Source organism: Sphaerodactylus townsendi, linkage group LG02 (assembly GCF_021028975.2).
Source record: "Sphaerodactylus townsendi isolate TG3544 linkage group LG02, MPM_Stown_v2.3, whole genome shotgun sequence".
Lineage (NCBI taxonomy): Eukaryota > Metazoa > Chordata > Lepidosauria > Squamata > Sphaerodactylidae > Sphaerodactylus > Sphaerodactylus townsendi.
Genome location: NC_059426.1, coordinates 8775004 through 8796634, shown reverse-complemented (window position 1 = coordinate 8796634; position 21631 = coordinate 8775004). Strand labels below are relative to the sequence as shown.

Genomic DNA, 21631 nt, shown 5'->3' with positions numbered 1-21631 from the left:
CCCCTGATGTAGACCTTATTTTGAGGAACCCTGTGGTGCAGAGTGGTAAGCTGTAGCACTGCGGTCCAAACTGCCTACAACAAAAGTTCGATCCCAGTTGAAGTTGGGTTTCAGGTAGCTGACTCACAGTTGACTCAGCCTTCCATCCTTCCGAGGTTGATAAAAGGACTGCAGTTTGCTGGGGGTAAAGTGTAGACAACTGGGGGAGGCAGTGGCAAACCACCCCGTTAAAAAAAGTCTGCCTGGTAAATGTCACCCCACAAGTCATCAGTGACCTGGGTACCTTTACCCTTAGATCTTACTTGAAATGGTGGTGGAAAGTGCCATCAAGTCACAAATGACCGAGAGTGATCCTGCAGGGCAGGGTTCTCCAACCTATGCCCCTTCAGATGTATATGGACTACAATTCCCATCAGCCCCTGCCAGCTGGGTCAGTTGGCGGAGCAGATGAAAATCAGAGTCCAGGAACATCAGGAGGGCTGTAGGTTGGAGGCCCCTGCTGGAGGGTTTTCAAGGCAAGAGGGGATCAGAGATAGTTTGCCATTGCCTACCTCCATATGGGCTGAGAGAGTTCTGTGACTGTCCCAAAATCTCCAAGTTGGATTCTTGTGGAGAAATCAGGGAATTGAACACAGTCCTCCAGCTTAGAATTCGCCGCTCTTAACCTCTACATTCTAGGTCTGGGGCAGTGATGGCGAACCTTTTCGAGACCAAGTGCCCAAACTGCAACCCAAAACCCACCTATTTATCACAAAGTGCCAACACTGTAATTTAACCTGAATACTGGGGTTTTCATTTAGAAAAAACGGTTGGCTCCAAGGCGTGCGTTACTCAGGAGCAAGCTTGGTGGCAGCCAGTGGCTTTGTTTTGAAGCAACGATGCAACTCTTACAACGGGCGAATCACAACCCTAGGTTTGCTCAGAAGCAAGCCCCATGCCACCAACCGAGCTTACTCCCAGGTAAAGGATCGCACTTTAGTTCTTCGCATGAAAACCAGTGGGGTTTAACAGCGCTTAACAGGGTGACCTACACTGCTTCCCCAAAACTAGATCTGAGGTTTAATGCTAATAATCGAGCCCAGTGGCCCAGGCCAGCCTAGATGGGGCACTCTGCGCGTGCCCACAGAAAGGGCTCTGAGTGCCACCTCTGGCACCCGTGCCATAGTTTCTCCACCACTGGTCTGGGGTGTCCAACTCTGGCCGTGCCTGCAGGGGCTGATGGGGATTGTAGTCCATGAACATCTGAAGCGCCAGAGTTGGACACCCCTGCTCTACACTAAGCTGGATTTCATTATTTGAAATAGGTAGTTCCATTTTGCAAAAGGGATGGCAGAGGATGAGAAGCCGTGCAGCCTCGTCGTAGGTGTTCTAGCACTTTTTTGTTGGTGACCGCCATGTGGCTTATCTCCAGATTTATTTATTCATTAAGATCTCACCTTTGCAGAGAACAAACACTTCCCGTAGCTGTTATCTTAGTATGACAGTCCGAAAGCGGACTTACTATCTGAGTTCTTTTTGGCATATGCTGAATGTGTGTCTTTTGAAGTGTTTAATAGTCCTGAAACACTGCTCTTAAATCTGAGCAAACATTACATAATGTTATTGACCTGAGAAATTGGGGGAGAAAAAAAGCTTATACTGCAGTTTAAACTGATAAGCTTTATCCAAGAATAGTCCATTTGGAGCGGGTGGGGGGGTCTTCTGTCTGTGAAGCGAATATTGCCTGTATTTGCTTTGTCAACTAGTTCAATGTCACAGCTAAATATTGAACTAGTCTGCCTGATTTAACAGGAGCAGATGTGGAAGATATCTCAGAAAACTGCGCGTGGATTAGGTTAATGTAACAGCATTGAATATTTGGAATTTGGAATGCTAGGCGCTACGGTCTTAAAAGGCACTACGCTTCGTTCAGCCGAAACTAGTATCAGTGGCTTGCGCTTGTATTTATTGTTCCATTGCATGTCATCACCTGTCACCTTCCAACTTTTCTCCTTGGTGGTTTTGCTGGTGGTGTATCTGTTCAGGCTTGGGTTTTGGGGAGTGGGGGTTGGATATGCCTTTCAATCCTTTAAGTTGAGACCAGAGTTAATAATGCTCACCAATTTAGATCTTGCAACCCTCTTTTTTTTTAATTTTTAAATTTTATTAAGATTAAAATAAATACATATTGTATAAACATATTACAGTAAATAACAATAAAAAGCAAGAAAAGAAAAAGAAAAGTAAGAGTCTTATTCTCTAGCATCTTTCCTGCAGTCCAACACGATTCCTAATTAAATTTATACAAACTGATTCTTATCTCGTTAAACTAATGTGACTTCACAAGTGAACTCTGTTGACTTTATCTTCGTCCAGTACATTGTTGTTGTTATCTGTCGTTCTAAATTTTAAAAGGAAAACAATCATATTTATGGCTTCTATCTCTAAAAAAGAAAGATAACCTCCTCGAATATCCCTTGTATGTCTTCCTATCTTAACTTACCATAATTTTCACCTATATATCTCTTAATACAATACAGTTTTCATGTATATATATATATATACATCTCTATCTAATCTTCCCATCCAAGTACAAAAGATACGTTGCAACCCTCTTTTACCAAGTAGATTGCATTACATGCTTCTGCTAACTTCCCCTTCTACAGAGAGGGTCTTACTGTAACGAAGCCTATCTTTTTCCAATGGAGACGTGCTTCTTTGGATGGAAAGACTATCTTGGTTGGAGGAAGCAAAACCTAGTGGAAGGGAGTCACAAGATTCAGCCCAATTTTTAAAAATAATTTGTGCGTAGTTTTACTCTTCCCTGTGGCACAGGGTGGTCAACTGCGGCCCAAGCTCTGCTCATGACCTGAGTTTCAATCCTGACAATCCCAATAGAAAAAGTGCAGAGAAGGGCAATGGGGGTGATTGAGTGATCGGAGCGCCTTCCTTATGAGGAGAGGCTGCAACGTTTGGGACTCTAGTTTGGAGACGAGACGTCTGAGGGGGGATATGATTGAAGTCTATAAAATTATGCATGGGGTAGAAAATGTCGACAGAGAGAAATTTTTCTCTCTTTCTCACAATACTAGAACCAGGGGGCATTCATTGAAAATGCTGGGGGGAAGAATTAGGACTAATAAAAGGAAATATTTCTCCATGCAATTCATGATTGGTGTTTGGAATATGCTGCCAGAGGAGGTGGGGATGGCCACTAACCTGGATAGCTTTAAAAGGGGCTTGGACAGATTTATGAAGTTGATCTGTGACTACCAATCTTGATCCTCCTTGATCTGAGATTGCAAATGCCTTAGCGGACCAGGTGCTCGGGAGCAGCAGCAGCAGAAGGCCATTGCTTTCACATCCTGCACGTGAGCTCCCAAAGGCACCTGGTGGGCCACTGCGAGTAGCAGAGTGCTGGACTAGATGGACTCTGGTCTGATCCAGCAGGCTCTTTCTTATGTTCTTATGACAGAAGTCGGTTTCATGTTGCCACTGAAGGTTTTCTCAGCCTTTCATCCTTCTGGGGTGGGTAAAATGAGTAGTCAGCCTGCTGGGAGTAAAGTGTAGAGGACTGGGGAAGGCAGTGTCAAACCACCCCATAAACAAAGTCTGGTTAGTAAGTGTTGTGATGTGATCTCACTCCATGGATCAGTAATGACCCGGTGCTTACCTTTATTCTTTAGCTTACCTGGCAAATGCTCTTTTTGAAGCACTGACTGCCCTTGGCTTGACATCTCTTCTGCTGATTGGAAAAGAATAATGGCAGATATTTTAGTAGTGTTGTATCCCACTTGGGTTTAAGCATTTGACTGTTAATAAAACGAGTTAATTGAATTGTTGTCGTTACAAGAGAGAACTTAAAAGAGTAGCTGAAATGGTGGTCAGATTTACGAAAGCAAACCGGCGGTAAACCGTTAAGCACGTGAATGGCATTGAAGTTGTTTGCTTTGTCACCATGAGTTCCTTGTCTTGTTTCTTTTCAGTAAGACAAAGCAAGGCCTTTTGCCGAGTTTGGAGGACTTGTTGTTCTACACCATCGCAGAAGGGCAAGAGAAAATACCAGTTCATAAGTTCATTACGGTAAGTTAAAAATAATAATAATTATGCCACCCACTTAATTGTATAGTTGGATAATTTGTGAATCCCTTTCAAGTACACACTCCATGTTTTCTAATGACAAACGGGTTGGGGGAATGGTCAGCTAGGCATTCCTGAAAAGATGACATAGTTTGCTTCCTATGAATAATTCAGTGTTATTTTGAAACTAAAAGACATACTAACAGGAGTCACTAGCAGGGTGCCCATGGGGGCACATCGGCGTGGAGTGTTGGGGCTGAGTTTGATAGAAGAAAGCCCAGAAACTGGATTGGGTTTATGCAAGAGGTGCAATGGCTGAAGAGATCAGAAAAAAGGTTTGAGTTTCCTAACACCCTTCTACAGTCACAGCCTAGACTCGAGGCACCTTGTTGCTGTTGTGCTGGAAGAAACACTTTGTCCAAAAAGATTAAGCAAGTCAATGAACCAGGCCACTGCATTAAACTTGCTTTGGAAAACGTGCTGCAGCGTCAATATAGTCATTTGGACAGCGCGTTGAGAGTCACTGTTCACACTTACTGCCCAAGGTCACGCAGAGTTTAGTTACGTTCTTAATAATTCCTTCTGCCAGGCATGTCCATGGCTTGATCAAAACTATTGTCAAGCTCCTAGAAATGCAAGCACAACAGATGACCAAAAGTGGGGAGGAGCAACTAGGGCAGGGGTCTGCAACCTGCGGCTCTCCAGAGAGAGACAGCCGCAGGTTGCAGACCCCTGAACTAGGGGGAATGACATGATGCCCACGGACTCCATCGCCCGCCACAGTCCCTTTCCTGGTGTGTGCCAAATGTTTTTAGAAAGCGGGCTTTCCTGCCCAGGGGGCCTTCTTATTGGTCATTTGGAGATCTGACTATGTCGATTCAAAGAGCATTGTTTCAGCGGCAACTCTCACTACAGTGTTGATTTTATTTTTTTCCTCTTTTCCAGTTTTTATACAAAAATAACTCCTCTGTCCTTGGATTTCTTTTGTGAGGTGGTGGGTCTGCCTCTGATGGGGGCCGTTTTGTGATTGCGCCCACCGCCCTGTGTTAAAATTCCAAAGATGCTGGCAAGTTCAAAAAGCTGAGGGATTGCCCCTAAGTATTTCCCCTGTGCTCTAATCAAGCAGATTGCAAGAATCCTTTACAATGCCTCTCCCACTTTCTGACAGAGATAAAAGGACTCAGATCTCCATTCCTACTCATATCTGATGAAGGGAGCGTTGTCTCTCGAGAGCTTATAGCCTGAAACTCTTGTTGGTCTCCTAAGGAGCTTCTGACCTTGATCAAACCGCATGCTAGCATGTTCTCAACCATGGTTACGCTGGGGTATTAAAGAACAGAGGTACCCCGTGGAAATGTTTATCTGGCAACTGCATTGTGTTGGCGGAGTGAGGTCACCGAGTTCCCAAGCCAGAGTTGTGTGTTATCTGGAAAGAACAGGAAACATCCACGATGTGGGGTTTTTTTGGTTTATTTTCAGGCTCTCAAATCTACGGGTTTACGTACCTCTGATCCAAGGCTGAAAGAATGTATGGATATGCTAAGACTGACCCTGCAGACAACCTCCGATGGCGTCATGCTGGATAAAGATCTCTTTAAAAAGTAAGTAACTTAGTGTTTGGCAACTGTGGCCTGACACTTTGCGGCATTCCATGCAGGCAGAGAGGTGAAAAGCAAGCTCTCCCTGTCGCGTTGCCTTTCTGAGGTTGGTGTGTGGAGGCAGGCACTAAGCACTGCAGTGAAGAAGAAGAAGAAGAGTTTGGATTTATATCCCCCCTTTCTCTCCTGCAGGAGACTCAAAGGGGCTTACAATCTCCTTGCCCTTCCCCCCTCACAACAAACACCCTGTGAGGTGAGTGGGGCTGAGAGAGCTCCGAGAAGCTGTGACTAGCCCAAGGTCACCCAGCTGGCGTGTGTGGGAGCATACAGGCTAATCTGAATTCCCCAGATAAGCCTCCACAGCTCAGGCGGCAGAGCTGGGAATCAAACCCGGTTCCTCCAGATTAGATACACGAGCTCTTAACTTCCTACGCCACTGAAGAGGCTCTCAGTATGGATTGCAGGAAAAATAAGGTAATAGTTTTCAAGAAAAGACCCCACAAGTATCGATGAAGTATTCATGGAATCTACATTTCACAGCATAATAGTCAGGAGTAACTTTTAGTGAAAAACTAAGCTAGAAACCACGTATAACAATCATGACAGTCACACCGTTAAAATCATTTGGAGCATCTTGCAGTTTTATTTTACTAGAGGTGGTCTTTTAACACCATCAGCAATAAAGCTATACTTGAGAACGGCAGTTTCCCTGCTTTTATGTGGAGTAGCAATTTTTCCTTCAGGAAAAATTATTTTGAATTACTTCTACTTCTAATTCAAAATAATTTTTTCTGAAGGATCTTGGCCTCCCGGGGCTCCAGCAGTCATTGGTACAGGCCAATCTCTGTCAGTTGTTGCATCCATATTGCCTTTCTGCAATTCTGGAAGAAAACAAAGCACTATTGGAAGAAAACAAAGGTAGGAGTTAGTAAGGTAGAAGTAACGTTAGTAAGGTAGGAGAGCTAGCGTGGTATAGTGGTTAAGAGTAGGTGCACTCTACTCTGGAGTACCGGGTTTGATTCCCCGCTCTGCAGCTCGAGCTGTTGAGGCTTATCTGGTGAACCAGATTAGCTTGTGTACTCCCAACACATGCCAGCTGGGTGACTTTTGGCTAGTCACAGTTTTTGCCAGCTGGGTGACTTTTGGCTAGTCACAACAAAAATGTTTGTTGTGTGGGGGTGGGTGGGAGGAAAAGAAGATTGTAAGCCCCTTTGAGTCTCCTTACAGGAGAGAAATGGGGGATATTTTTGCCTCTTACATACAGGACTAAATATTTGGACAAATTGCTCTTAGACAGTGCTGGTCTGGTAGATAAATTGGTCATGCTTTTATCTGACAATGATATTTTTATTACTCACAACATCTTTTTGCGCTGGCCACCAAAAAGGTAATAGTCAAATAAATTACAAAGTGCTGAATGTCTTTGATAGTTATTTGATTTTTGTGAGATTGTAGCACTCTTTGAGATATACCGGTTTAATTATCTGATTTTTGTGTTTTTAAATTTAGTTTTATAGTCTTGTGGGTAATTGTAAAATGGCCTGTAGCCAGAAACAACAAATGTAACACGACTTGAAGTACTGTAACCTGTGAACTTTTGGGGTGGGTTGGTAGGAGTCAATAAGAGCCAGCAGACAAAGAAAATTTGCCAAGACTTCAGAGCAGTGTTACTCTTGAGCAACTTTGTTTTATTGGCAGATTGCTGAATAACCTTTATAGTAAACCAGACGGAAAAGGATCTAGTAAAGGTCTCCTGCATGTGACGTGAACGACCTAACAACTTAGAGAGCCTCTGCCTGTTAGCGTAGACCAGGGGTCTGCAACCCGCAGCTCTGGAGCCGCATGTGGCTCTTTCAGCCTTATACTGCGGCTCTGCGTGGCCTGGAGGTCTGAGGGTAGCGTGGCCGTGTCCCTCCAGCCCTCCAGAGCAGCGCTGGAAGGAAAGGTGAATGGAGGGGTCGGACTGGAGGCGGCTCCATGCGTGAGGGTGCTGCTTTTCATGTCCCCTCTACTCACCTCTCCTTCCAGCACTGCTCTGGAGGGCTGGAGGGACATGCCCACGCTGCCCTTTGACCCCAGAGGTCGGAGGGTAGTGTGGGCATGTCCAGATCAGCCGCCATCCCCCCTCTGCCCCACGGAGCAGGCAGCTGCCTGCTCCGTCAGGCAGACGGGGTTTCCCTGCCCAGTGCCACTGCCTCCCAGTACTGGAAGGAAAGGTGAGTGGAGGGGCCAAACCAGAGGTGGCTCCGTTCTCCGGCTCAGTAGATCATCGGGGCCGTGGGAAATGGGTCCAAATGGCTCTTTAGGTGGTAAAGCTTACCGACCCCTGGCGTAGACAGTACTGATCTTGATAGATCAGTGGTCTGACTTGGTTGTGTCTTAACGAAATGGTGACTTCTGAACTGGGGACAGACATCTGATTGGTTGTTTACCGTGCCTGTAAGTTTGTGCAAAACTGTTCAGGGTTTTGAGGCCTAAACTTCAAGTTTCTTTCCTGTGATGTTAGAAGAAAAAATTTTTTTTTCATGTGCCCATCTTGAGGGCTTATATAAAGTAATCATTCTTCGTAGTTTCATTAACATAATATCTTTTTTCATATTTCCCAGGTGTGTTCAAAGCAATATCGTCTTGCTTACTCAGGCTTTCCGACGGAAGTTTGTGATTCCAGATTACGTGTCCTTTACCTCTCATATTGATGAACTGTACGAAAATGCTAAAACGCAATCTGGGGGAAAGGTAAACAATCTGAACGTGGCTGTGTTCTGTGGATCTCCCATCGTATAAGAGCTATGCCTTCTTGTCTGAATCAAAGTCCTCCTTGAGGCAGCTTATGCTGCCTTGTGTTTGCTTTTTTTGCTTATTGATAGTGGCCAGCAACAAGTAAAGCTCAGCAGCCACGTGTAGTAGATTCCCTAAGTGCACAGTAGGAAGTTGGCAGAAATCCATACTACTATGCAGTCTCTGAGGTCAGCCTCTAATTTCCTCCACTTCTAGCAATGCCTGGAACTGTGTGGGGTAGTTTGTAGGGCACAATGCATTTTTTTGGTGGCTGTTGTGGGTTTTCTGGGCAGTGTGGCCCCGGTCTTTTAGTTTTTACCTGCTTCTATTGCTTGCATCTTCAGAGGCATATCACGCTAAGATGTGTTTCTCTCTGTGGTACATCTTACCGTGATATTCCTCTGAAGATGCCAGCGATAGATGCTGGCCAAACATTAGGAGCAAAAACGACCAGACTGCGGCCACACAGCGCAGAAAATCCAAAACATCCAGTTGATTCAGGCTGCGAAAGCCTTCAACAGTAGATTAATACATCCCCCCCCCCTTTTTTTTTTCCTAAGGAGCTCAGGGTGGCATGCATGATTCTCCTCACTCATGTAACAGCTCTTTTTGGAGGGACTCTTTAGTTTGGAGAGGAGACGTCTGAGGGGGGATGTGATTGAAGTCTATAAAATTATGCATGGGGTAGAAAATGTTGACAGAGAGACATTTTTCTCTCTTTCTCACAACACTAGAACCAGGGGGCATCCATTGAACATGCTGGGGGGAAGATTAGGACTAATAAAAGGAAACACTTTTTTACGCAACGTGTGATTGGTGTTTGGAATATGCTGCCACAGGAGGTGGTGATGGCCGCCAACCTGGATAGCTTTAAAAAGGGCTTGGACAGATTAAATGTATAGGATTGAAGGGGCTTTATAGTCCTGATTGAGAGAAAGGTTACATTGCGCAGAACTTGAAGGGGCTTGGATTTGATCTTTCTTTGGCAGATTCTTGCAGCTGAACGTTTTCCTGTAATTGGTTATTATATTTCTGGGGTACTAACCTCAATTAACAAAATTGGTCTTCTCCAAAATAGGTCGCTGATTATATTCCTCAACTGGCGAAATTCAGTCCTGATTTGTGGGGAGTGTCTGTTTGCACAGTGGACGGACAAAGGTAGGTTAAAACATTTTAAGTATCTGAGCTATCCATGGAATTGCAACAATAGTTACAGAGGCTGGACCTTATCTGTGAGCAACCAAGATTGCCACGGTGGCTTCGTATTCATTGTGTTGCTAGTTGGAAGTCTTATTTTTTCAAAGTGTATAGTCAATCCCCCACCCCAATCGCCAAGATTTGGCGTAGCCTTTGCTTAGCTTAAATTCTTGTTGAACCCCTTCAGTTTGTTACTTAGAGTTTAGAAATAACATTTTGAGTTAATTCTGCTCAAACTAACTGACAGATATTTTAAAAGCGTCATTTGATGTAAGTCACTATAGTTACCGTGTTTCCCTGAAAATAAGACAGTGTCTTATATTAATTTTTGCTCCCAAAGATGCGCTCTGTCTTATTTTCAGGGGTTGTTTTATTTTTCTGTGTTCTGTTCGTCGGGCATGCTTCCAAACAAAAACTTTGCTACGTCTTACTTTTGGGGGATGCCTTATATTTCGCACTTCAGCAAAACCTCTACTACGTCTTATTTTCAGGGGATGTCTTATATTCGGGGAAACAGGGTAATAGTTGGATATAATATAATTCTCAGCGCTAGCAGTGGGTTATTGGAATGAGTACTACCTGTGGTGTTTTAGGAAAACTGAATTCTAAAGTTGCAGGACTTCTGAGGTGTTAATCAGCAGCAGTTGGTAGCAGTAGTTCCCTCTCTAAAAAGGGAATAAAATAAGGAACAAAACGGGTTCTCAACCTTGGGGTCTGGAGGCACTTCTGAAATCCTGACATTGCACGGTGGGCGCTGCCACAAAATGGCTGCTTTAAGGAGGCGGAGCCAGTCACAAAATGTCTGTCGCAGCTTACCTTCAGTCATGTCGTGAAGATTCATGTGCTGTTGTGGCCGCTGTTGCCAAAGCAGTGTTTTTAAAAATGTGCTCAGCCAATCGAATCCCAGTTGTTGATCCATATCTGGCCCTGACCGCTTTCTAAAAACACTTTCTGGGTGCCACAGGGCGGGACTCTTGAATAAAGGAATAAGGGATTTAAAAGCAAGGAATTACAACTGCTATCAGTATGGTATTTCTCTAGTTTTGGAATGTCTGAGCAACAGCACCTTTCAGATGGTCTCTAAGCATCAGAAAAGACTAGATTCTTATTTTAAGGAAGGGGAAGAAAAAATCAAAACAGATGATCTTTGGGTATACATACATTCACTCTCTTGCTCAATAGCTATCTAATTCTGCACAGGGCTCCAAACTGCAGATGAAAAAAAGTATGGAAAGGCATTTGAGCAAAATGCACAAGGTTATCATGTGGAATTAGTGTATCCTCAATTGTGTATATTTTTCTTCCTACTAGCACTGGTCCCTAATTTTGTGTTTTATTTATTACTTTATTATTACAGTGAAACATTCCATCCAACAATCTTGTAATGCAGCTTCATTATCTGTATTGGCATGTTCTTTAGTTGTGTTGATCGTGTGACTTCACACTAGTGCAGTGGTTCTCAACCTTCCTAATGCCACAACTCTTTAATACAGTTCCTCACGTTGTGGTGACCCCCCAACCCAACATTTATCCATTTTACAGATGGAGAACATTGATACAGAGAGTCTTAGGTGACCCCTGTGAAAGGGTCGTTCGACCCCCAAAGGGGTCCCGACCCACAGGTTGAGAACCGCTGCACTAGTGCGTCGATTTTACTAGTGTAATTCACTTTGAGTCACAGTGAGGAAGGTGGACTATAAATGAAGTAAACAATTAAATTAAATTAAAACCCCAAATCACAGAAGCACTGGCTGCAGCTTTAAGTTAAAAAGTCCTTAATGAGATCTTGCATCTGGTGTGAGATTTTGGTAAAGGTTCAGGGTTGGCTATTCGGGACCGCATTACCCCATATGTCCTGGGTCGACCTCTCCGTTCAGCAGAGGCCAATTTACTGGAGATCCCTGGCCCCTCAATGACGCAGCTGGCCTCCACTCGGGCCAGGGCCTTTACGGCTCTGGCTCCTGCCTGGTGAAACACTCTACCACCAGCTGTCCGGGCCCTGCGGGACCTTGGAGATTTCCGCAGGGCCTGTAAGACCGAGTTGTTCCACCGGGCCTTCGGAGAGACCAGCCGCTGAGGATGCCCCGCGCCCCCCCTTGCTCCACAGGGGTCCCTAATATCATCGGGACCCACTATTTTCTCCTGGGAGGGTTGCATATGGGTTTTGTGGGACATTGTTTTAGAACAGTGATGGCGAACCTTTTCAAGACCGAGTGCCCAAATTGCAACCCAAAACCCACTTATTTATCGCAAAGTGCCAGCACGGCAATTCAACCTGAATACTGAGGTTTTAGTTTGTAAAAATGGTTGGCTCCGAGGCATGCGTTACTCAGGAGTAAGCTTGGTGGTCGTCGGTGGCTTTGCTTTGAAGCAACTGTACTACTCTTCCAACGGGTGAATCACGACCCTAGGAGGGCTTACTCAGAAATAAGCCCCCTTGCCAGCAACCGAGCTTACTGCCAGGTAAAGGATTGCGCTTTAGTTCTTCGCATGAAAATCAGTGGGGCTTAACAGCGCTTAACAGGGTTACCTACACTGCTTCCCCAAAACTAGGTCTTTGGTTTAATGCTAATAATTGAGCCCAGTGGCCCAGGCCAGCCTAGATGTGTGTGGAGGTGGCACTCTGTTTGCTCGTGCCCACAGAGAGGGCTCTGAGTGCCACCTCTGGCACCCGTGCCATAGGTTCGCCACCACTGTTTTAGAATGTTATTGTTTTTAACTTATATGTATGTACTGTTCACCGCCCTGAGCCCTTCGGGGATAGGGCGGTATATTAAATCAAATAATAAATAAATAAAATAAACCAGAAGGTAAAATCATGTTTGAAGTGAACTTAAACTGACTTGCATTGGCAATGGTTAAGGAGAGGAATAGGAGGAGGAGTTTGGATTTATACCCCGCTTTCCTCAGCCTTAAGGAGTCTCACAGCAGCAGTCCCTCTGAGAAGGAACCCTAACCCTGTCCTCGGCTAACTTAAGAGAAAAGGTGCGTGAAGGAGGGCTTCCAGTTGGCAGGTTTACTGATAAAGAAGAAGAGTTGGTTTTTATAGCCCGCTTTTCTGAACCTTTAAGGAGTCTCAGAACAGCTTACAATAGCCTTCCCTTCCCCTCCCCACAACAGACACCTGGTGAGGTAGGTGAGGCTGAGAACAACTTGAGAGAAGTGTGGCTAGCCCAAAATCACCCAGCAGGTGTCACGTGTAGGAGCGGGAAAACAAGTTCCAGTTCACCAGATAAGAGTCCGCCGCTCACGTGGAGGAGTGAGGAAACAAACCTGGCTCTCCAGATTAGAGTCTCTCGCTCTTAACCCCTACCCCGTGCATCACCGCTGCACCAAACAAGTCAATTCAGCCTTTAATGGCATATACCCCCCACAACCACCACCAAACAAATCATAGGCTCATTCCGCACATGCAGAATAATGCACTTTCAAACTGCTTTCAGTGCTCTTTGAAGCTGTGCGGAATAGCAAAATCCACTTGCAAACAGTTGTGAAAGTGGTTTGAAAACGCATTATTTTGCGTGTGCGGAAGCGGCCATGGTGAGAGCGCAACCTGCTTCCACTCGCTAGGAGAAGAGAGCCTGCAGCGTCCTCCACCTTCGTGTGTGGCTTACCCTTACAGGAAGGCTTCCCTATCTGCGCCTACGTTACAAACTCCAGCAGGCATTAGCCATGATGAATTGTTGGCCCCGTTTCCGGGGATTTCGTGGTTCTTATCTCACCATTGAACTATTGGTGGATATGCACTTCACCCTCCTTTTCCTGCAATAAAGCATTCATCTCAGTGGTCTCCCTTTTCTTGCATAAAAAAAATCAATTATGAAATAGACACAGTCTTATAGCTCACTGTCAAAAGAGGTTGGAAAGAGTTGTAACTAGATTTGCCCTAATCTGAAATATTTTTTCCAAAATAAATCATGATCCACCAGGGAACCATTAGTGGAACCCTAATTGAGAAATCCTGATATTGATGAATGTAACAGTTGTCCTTCCTCGAGTGGAAGTTTTATTTGAGAACATCCATTGTAGATAACAGAAGGTGTTTAGAGCTTCCAAGCTTTGTTTCCCAGCTGCCTTGGAAATAGCCAGTGGTGGGATCCAAAAATTTTAGTAACAGGTTCCCATGGTGGTGGGATTCAAACTGTGGCGTAGCGCCAATGGGGATGGGCGGGGTACGACGAGGGCGTGGCGTCGCATTCCTGGGCGGGGCTCTGGCAAGGACGCAGCCATTGCGCCAGTCCTTGGGTGGGAAACGAATGCACGCTGGCGCAGGCTGCCACGCACGCCGGTGCACCTCCTGCTAGACTGCTTCAAGTTCTGCGCGCTACTGCTGAGAGGAGGGCCGTAACTAAGGCAAAAATCACGTGGCCAAATCACCAATTAGTAACCCACTCTCAGCACACACAAATAATTAGTAACCGACTCTTGGGAACCTGTGAGAACCTGCTGGATCCCACCTCTGGAAATAGCTATTATGAAATAGTTTATGTAAATCATTAGACTGCATTAATGGCATCCTAAGGACCAAGAAATTGAACGGTAGTACTTTATCAGGTTTCTGTCAGAGATGCTCTGCTAGTTTTATCTCTCTAGAGGCCAACCTCTGCATGCAATCTGCTTTGCTCTTGAACTGTATTTGAAACTGTCATTAGATAACTTAGTTTTGTCAACATTTGCTTATACTTAACTTGCACAGAGGTATTTGTGATAAAGGTTTGAGCTAATCAGTTCACAAACTTACTCCGATAATGTTTTTCAGTTGACTTTGTGTCTTTATGTATATGTGTACTTCCTGAATCAATACATGTCGGCCTGCTGGATTTTTCTGTTTTGTGATTGTTACTCTTCTGTCGAGCCGTTTGCTCTTTAGGATAGGTGGCAGTCGGCGGTTTATTGGAACCTGGGCGGGCTGAGATCAACTCTGGGAATTACAAATTGGTCTGGTCTGGTTGCTTAGCTCTAAAATTTGTTGTGGAGCTTAGATCGATACTTTTCTTTAAGACTAATTTTTAGATGGCTACATGGTCAGATTTAGTTGAACAGAAGCATAAGAGCCTCCGGAAGTTTAAATCAATGCGCTAAATGGGTATTCCCTCAACTCAGTATCATGACACTTTCTTAACACAACACCTCAGTTTTTCTTTCTGCCAACTGGGGTAAAAACGACAGACACAAAAAAATCTGTATCTTTGGAGTTGTGTAATATACCGTTCGTTATATGGGAAGGTGATAAAACAACTGTAGGAAGCTACCAACTTGTTGCCTCTCTTAGCTGATAAAATACAAAAGGATTCTTCCGTTTCTTTCTGCCCCCCGCCCCCTTCCAGTGGTTCAATTTAGGGACTTCCCTCACATTGATTATTTTATCCAGTAAAATATCTACTACAGTTTAACTTAAAATTAACATCTTGTGTAAAGAATTTGAAACAAAATACTTGGATTAACAATTGGGATCAGAACTCTTGTGAACTGTTTCTAAAGTGCGGTACTCGCAGGGAATATATTTGCCTCATACCAGCAAGTTGGGAACTAAATGGTTGGTTTTTGTGCTGGCTCTATTTATAGTAGAAAGTGCCAGGTTCGTACCGCTGTGAGGGGGTTCCAAGTGCTTATTATTCATGCTGCACTGTTTGCAATACGCCCCTCAAATACATCTAGCTGTTCAGCACATCCAGGTGTTCTTTGTTAGTTGAATAAAGTGGATAAACTGGGGTGTTGTGGGGTTTCTGGGCTGTATGGTCGTGTTCCAGTAACATTTTCTCCTGACGTTTTGCCTGCAGGAACACGGTCCCATAGCCTGGAAACCCCACAACACCCCAGTGATTTCTGGCCACGAAAGCTCTCAACAATACAAAGTAGATAAAGCATCACTTTTTCCCTGATGCCTCGTAAGAAGCAAAGAATAATGCTAATAGACTACTTTCCCTGTCAGACGACATGACTATATCTTTGTCTCCAAGCAACTCTGGCAGTTCTGTTAGACGTTTGATATCTGTCATATTTGTTTTTCGCAGACATTCCATCGGAGATACCAAAGTCCCGTTTTGTCTTCAGTCCTGTGTAAAGCCTCTGAAGTACGCGATCGCTGTGAACGACCTTGGCACTGAATATGTACACAGATATGTTGGTAAAGAACCGAGCGGACTGCGATTCAACAAATTGTTCCTTAATGAAGATGGTATGTTACCTTTCTATGCATCATCAGTTACAGAATATTCAATTCCAGGGCAACAGTAGAGTGTGTAGGGTTGATGGAAGAGGGAGAGGAGAATTTACTGGCCACGCTTCCCATGAACTCTCACATATCTTGTCTCAGTATGAGATGTTCTATTTGTCGCTTGAATATGAGATAGGGTTAAACAAAGCAGCCTTTTTGTGAAACGAAACATAAGAGAAGGTTCCAAGTGTTTGTGACGGGCAGAAATGTCAAGTGGCTCATCAACTTCTGAAAATTCCCAGGCTTCATTCTCGCTGGTTGTTTTCCTGGACCAAGATCCTGGGGGAAGCTGTTGCCATTTCTGCCGCTCCTGGGCAGAGTGGTTAGTTAATTTTATTTAGTCTGGGATTTCTTGCCATGAAGCAAATTCTTCTGAGAAGAACCCCTCCTGCCCTTGGCAGTCTATATTTTCCGCCCCCCCCATGCCCCCCCCCCGCGGCTCCTTTCCTTCCCCCCACCCCCTCCCCACACTTAGTTCCTTTCCTTTTTCAGGCTGCGAAAGGCCTGTTCTCAGTAAAAATGGCCTGATGGGAACTATACTTCCCAGGAGACCTTGTGAGCCCCAAGGTCTCCTGGGAACTGTAGTTTCTCAGGCTGTTTTTACTGCGAACAGGCCTTTTGCAGCCTGAAAAAGGAAAGGAACTGAGGTAAGTGTGGGTGGGGGGGCGCCGCAGGGGAAAGGGGGAGGGACCTGGGGCGATTTTCTGCACCCTCCAGACGTGCACCCAGTGCACGGCGCAACCCCCCGTCCCCTTGTAGCTCCGCCACTGACTAGCAGGCAGCTGTGGCAGATTAAAACAGGAGTTGTGTTCCTGGAAGCCTTAAGTGTCAATTTCAGGGTTCTGGCTTCTATTTCAAACTAAAACTCTCCTTCCCTAAATTACAATGTGTATTTGGAGGGGTGGGGGCGATGGAGAATAAGGACTTGTTCTCAACCCTAAACATTATATTTAAAACAGAATCGAATTATGTTCTGATAATGCATTGTGGTGTTGAAATGAAGCATTGGACGTTGTTAGTGCAAAATGCCCTGTGGCTCTCACTTGATAAGACAAGAGAAGTGCTCTGTTGCTATGATACGGAATTAATTTTTAATAGAATGGGAGTTTTGATGTGGCATTTGTTGACCATGTGATCCATTAACTGAGGAATGGCTTTGCTGTGGCATTGGAGATGAAGTGCCACTTAGGCTTTAGTTGACCTTACTACTGTTTCAGACAGTGATTCCAAGGTACTGCACAGAACCAGAAAGGGTTATCTTAATTTTCACAATCTCTGAACCGTGCAGACCACTCTGTTCAAATGCTAACTGTTCCTACTTCTGTAGCCTTAAATTGTGGCCTTCGAGTTGCCTGGTTCGCAACTCCTGGTACATTTGTTTCTAAAAACAGAAGGTGCTTCGGTAAGAGAAATTCCAAGGCCTCTATAAAGCATATACATTTAATTGGAACGGGGGAAGAACATTTAGTTCTGTTGGTCCTTTTATTCCGTCAATACTGAATGTAGGTTTAAAGGACACAGATTTGCTAGAACGTAAAACCACTCATAACTTCCAGAAGCTCCAACACAGAACAGAAACTTCTCTTATGCCTGACAGCTTCAAAACAAAGATTAGTGCCAGCTGAAATCTGTATGGTATAAAAACAATCTTTGTATGCAGAGGTTCGCCAGTTCAGTATTATTTGTCTCAACTTCATTCCTTCTCTTTTGGTTTTGGAACCATGTGTGGCATAATTAGCTCTGGACAAAGTAACTTGGTCTGAATGTAGATGCGTCTAATTTTGAATGGCTGGCTCGAGTAATCCTCTCCATCCAGAAGTTGATCCCTTAATACAAAGGAGCCGATCTACTGTAGTGTCCTTGGTCCAGTTCCAAGCTCTAATCTGTGCCAGAGGCAAAACGCGTCGACTGCGGGGTCTAAAGATCACTGTTGCCTAGCTCAGTGTTTCATTACTATATAGTGTTTGTACTTACATTGACTGTCCTAAATATAGTCTGTCAATGACACCGGATTGCCAACGTTGGAGTGCTTAAAATGGTTTCAAGTTACAAGCTGTTATTCACAGGCCCTGAATTTATATATTCTTTCCTGTGTTTGTACAAGTTTTCGAGGGCATTTTGTATTAGGTGGCTTGAAAATTATGGATCTTGTATTTGGTACAGCTTTTTCCCCCTTCGGTCTGCAGAATAAAACGAATGAGTGAATCCGGCACAAAATGTTCATAATTGGAATATTTAGGGAGAGGTCATTCATAGGTAGCTTATATATAGGACCTGGCCACTGTGATCCATGCAACGGTCACCTCCAGGCTAGACTATTGTAACTCGCTTTACGCAGGCCTTCCCTTGCGTTTGATTCGGAAGTTAAAGCTGGTCCAGCATGCGGCGGCTCGTCTGCTCACAGGAGGCGCCTTTAGAGACCATATTCAGCCTGTGTTGTGCCAGCTGCACTGGCTTCCAGTCGAATTCCGAATCATTTTCAAGGTGTGGGTTTTGACCTTTAAGGCCTTGCGCGGCCTGGGACCCTCGTACCTTCGGGACCGCATCACCCCATATATCCCTACTCGGCCTCTGCGATCAGCAGAGGCCAATTTGCTGGTGATCCCTGGCCCCTCTATGATGCAGCTGGCCTCCACGCGGGCCAGGACTTTTACAGCACTGGCCCCGGCCTGGTGGAACACCCTTCCTCCAACTGTCCGGGCCCTGCGGGACCTGGGTGAGTTCCGCAGGGCCTGTAAGACTGTGTTGTTCCACCGGGCCTTTGGAGTGTCTGGCCGCTGATATGGTGCCCCCTACTGCTCCTTATTGCCCTCTGGTTTTCAGGGCTGTTACATCAGGGTCCCCTCATATTGAGGGGCCTACCGTCCCCCCCTTTTTTCTGGGGGTAGGTTTTAAATTTGAGGTTGGACGCCTGCTTTTATGCTTTTATGTATTAATTTGTTTCCGCTGGTTTTAGGTTATTTTAGTGCTGACATGAGATGGAGCTTATGTCTTTATATTGTATATGTGTTTTGCTCCTGTTGTCTCTGAATCCTTGCTGTTCACCGCCCGGAGCCCTTCGGGGATCGGGCGGTATAAAAGCCGAATTAATAAATAAATAAATAAATAAATAAATAGTAACTTAGGGTTTAAAAAATTTTTTTTGAGGGGGCAGGGTAAAGACTATATTTTAAATGTAAAGTTATATTTGTAATGTTTTGTTGTTACGGTGTTAGGGAGGAATAATTAATACATTGACTGGCTATATATCTGACTTTTTTGCCCATGCAAGCATAAGTCCACCGTTGTATTTGAGAATGGTCCAAGAATTCATTAGGGCAGCGGTTCTCAACCTTCCTAATGCGGCAACCCTTTAACACAGTTCCTCATGTTGTGGTGACCCCCAACCCTAACATTTATCCATTTTACAGATGGAGAACACTGATGCAGAGAGTCCTAGGCAACCCCTGTGAAAGGGCCGTTCGACCCCCAAAGGGGTCATGACCCACAGGTTGAGAACCGCTGCATTAGGGGATCCAGAAAATCCATTCAGTACCTTCCCTGATGAAGAATAAGTAAGAAGATCCTTATTTGTTCTGTCTCAAACATTTATAAGCTGCTTTTCTCCCCTAGGAAGCCCAAGGCGGCCTATAATACAAAGAAAATAAATGAAGCTCATAAAACTAAATTTAAAATAACAGTTCAGGAATGCTTCATCAAATGCAGTCCTAAATAAACCCATCTTCAGCTACCTCCTAAGATTGAAATTGTGGGCAGGGGGGGGGGAGTGTACCTCCTCGGGGAACCTGTTCCATAATTGTGAGACTGCCCCTGAAAAGGCCCTTTCTTGTGTGCCCCACCCAGTGAGCTTTTCTGACCAATGGGATAGTCAGAAACGCCTCCGCTTCTGAATTTAATTCTTGGGCAGGAACATGAACACAGAGCTCTTTGGAATTCGGTCATTTTTGTACAGGAATCGTGCTGACTGTCAGTCTGCAAGGCCTCCCTAGCTTTTCTGAGATGCTTTTATGCCAACAAAGCCAGGTTAGAGGTGGCAGTCGTTGACTTCAGTTACTTAAGCTAGCTCAGTGGTGGCAAACCTTTGGCACTCCAGATGTTATGGTCTACAATTCCCATCAGCCCCTGCCAGCATGGCCAGCACGGAGCTAGCATATAGGGAAGTTCTGTGCTTGTCTACTAGAGACTCCGGGAGGGGGGTGTCATGGCTAAATGATAAAGATGATAATGCGGCGGGCTGTGGGGAATTCAGGTTAGGAAGAAATTGGAGCCGATCCCAGCTGGCCCAGGATCAAAACTGGGGGGGGGGGGGGATTATTAAATTAAATTAGATGTATACTGTATTGCTTTTAAGTTTAATGAGATGTATTAGGGAAAGTAGTCTGTATTGTGTGTTATCAGGGATTCAGCCCTTCTCCCCCCACACTAGCCCAAAAAAGTTGAATGAAATGAAGAATCGAAACCTCAACTTGGAAATGCAAGACAAGGATGCTTTAGGATTTAGCAACTAGGGTGATTGTGGCTTGTCACTCGTCAGCTGATTCTTGAAAGTCGAAGAAGTGCTAGAATGTATTCCAAAATACAAGAGGTTGCTTTTTTCTGCGTGTGGAATCCATTGCTTTCTAAGGTTTGGTGACTGAATAAACTTCTGTTTTGCAGACAAACCTCACAATCCTATGGTGAATGCTGGAGCGATTGTGGTTACCTCCTTGATCAAGGTAAAACGTTTACACTTAGTTTTCCCGAGAGCTGTTTTCTAAGTGTTTGTGTGTGCGCGCGCATGTGCGTGCAGGTGTGTGAAGAGCTGTGTGGTATAGCTGTAGCTTCTGTACATACAGAAACTTGAAACCCAAACTGCTCGCTCCTCTAGAGAGATGTGCAGACAAACTGCTGTTCTTGCAGAATAGTTTAAATCCAGAGGGGCATGTTTACATCTGAAGCTTTTTCCATAGCATTTTTCTTAAAAGTTGTTATCTCTCCCAAAGTCTAAACTACCTACAGATCTGGTGTACAAGTGTTTTAAAGTTAAAACATTGCCTGTGTGCATGTCTTCTGTTTCTCTTTGCATCCCCCCCCCCCAATCTCCCAACTTTCCCTTCGAAAAGTTCTTGTTCCATATCCCAGATTGTTTTTTTCAAATTAAGGGGTCAAGGAGAAAAGACCCTTTGGGCACCCTTCCGCAAAAGCTGACGTTAAAAGCGGTGCGTGTGTACATGCCCTTCTGGATGTGCTCCAAAATACTACGAAATAAAGAATATCAGAAAAAAAATCTTAATTACTTCTGCTTAGCACATACTGGAGCATGCAACTAACTTTAAAAGCATTTTGATAGAATTTTTTTAATGTGCAGAGCATCAGTTTTTTAATGCGCAGAGTTCTTGAGGTGGCTGAGCTCCTGAAGGGGTTTTGCAAGAAAAATGTCGAATTGTGCATCACAGTTGATAGCCTGATAGTTTTATGAGACGCGCTGCCTAATCCCTTGGCAGTTCTTTAAATATGAAATATACTCACAGTGTATTGTGTTCCTATTTGCAGCATTTCTCCCTTAGATAAATATATTTGGAACATCACTGGCTTAGTAGTTTAACCAACACATGGCCACTAGATATTTTGTAATACATGGCATGATTGTACTTAATGTATTACCCATTTGGATTTTGGCATCACTGATATGCCTTAATTACTGCAAATGCCGTCTTTATTGTGAGAATTTAAAATCTCACTTTGCAGCTGTGGAGCTCTAGAAATAAATGTCTTCTAAGCAACATCTCACACTGTAGCTTTG

General features: G+C 44.5%; 1 protein-coding gene across 2 annotated transcripts in view; it reads left to right on the top strand.

Moving 5' to 3' along the window:
• The window catches only part of GLS (glutaminase), an 81974-nt gene that overhangs the window by 11453 nt on the left and 48890 nt on the right, over positions 1 to 21631 (top strand). For both annotated transcript variants that reach the window (XM_048486848.1, XM_048486849.1), the window contains exons 2-7: positions 3966 to 4062; positions 5539 to 5660; positions 8264 to 8393; positions 9514 to 9593; positions 15647 to 15810; positions 20506 to 20564. In XM_048486848.1, coding sequence (XP_048342805.1) covers positions 3966 to 4062; positions 5539 to 5660; positions 8264 to 8393; positions 9514 to 9593; positions 15647 to 15810; positions 20506 to 20564 — 652 coding nt within the window. The remainder of the gene's footprint in view (positions 1 to 3965; positions 4063 to 5538; positions 5661 to 8263; positions 8394 to 9513; positions 9594 to 15646; positions 15811 to 20505; positions 20565 to 21631) is intronic.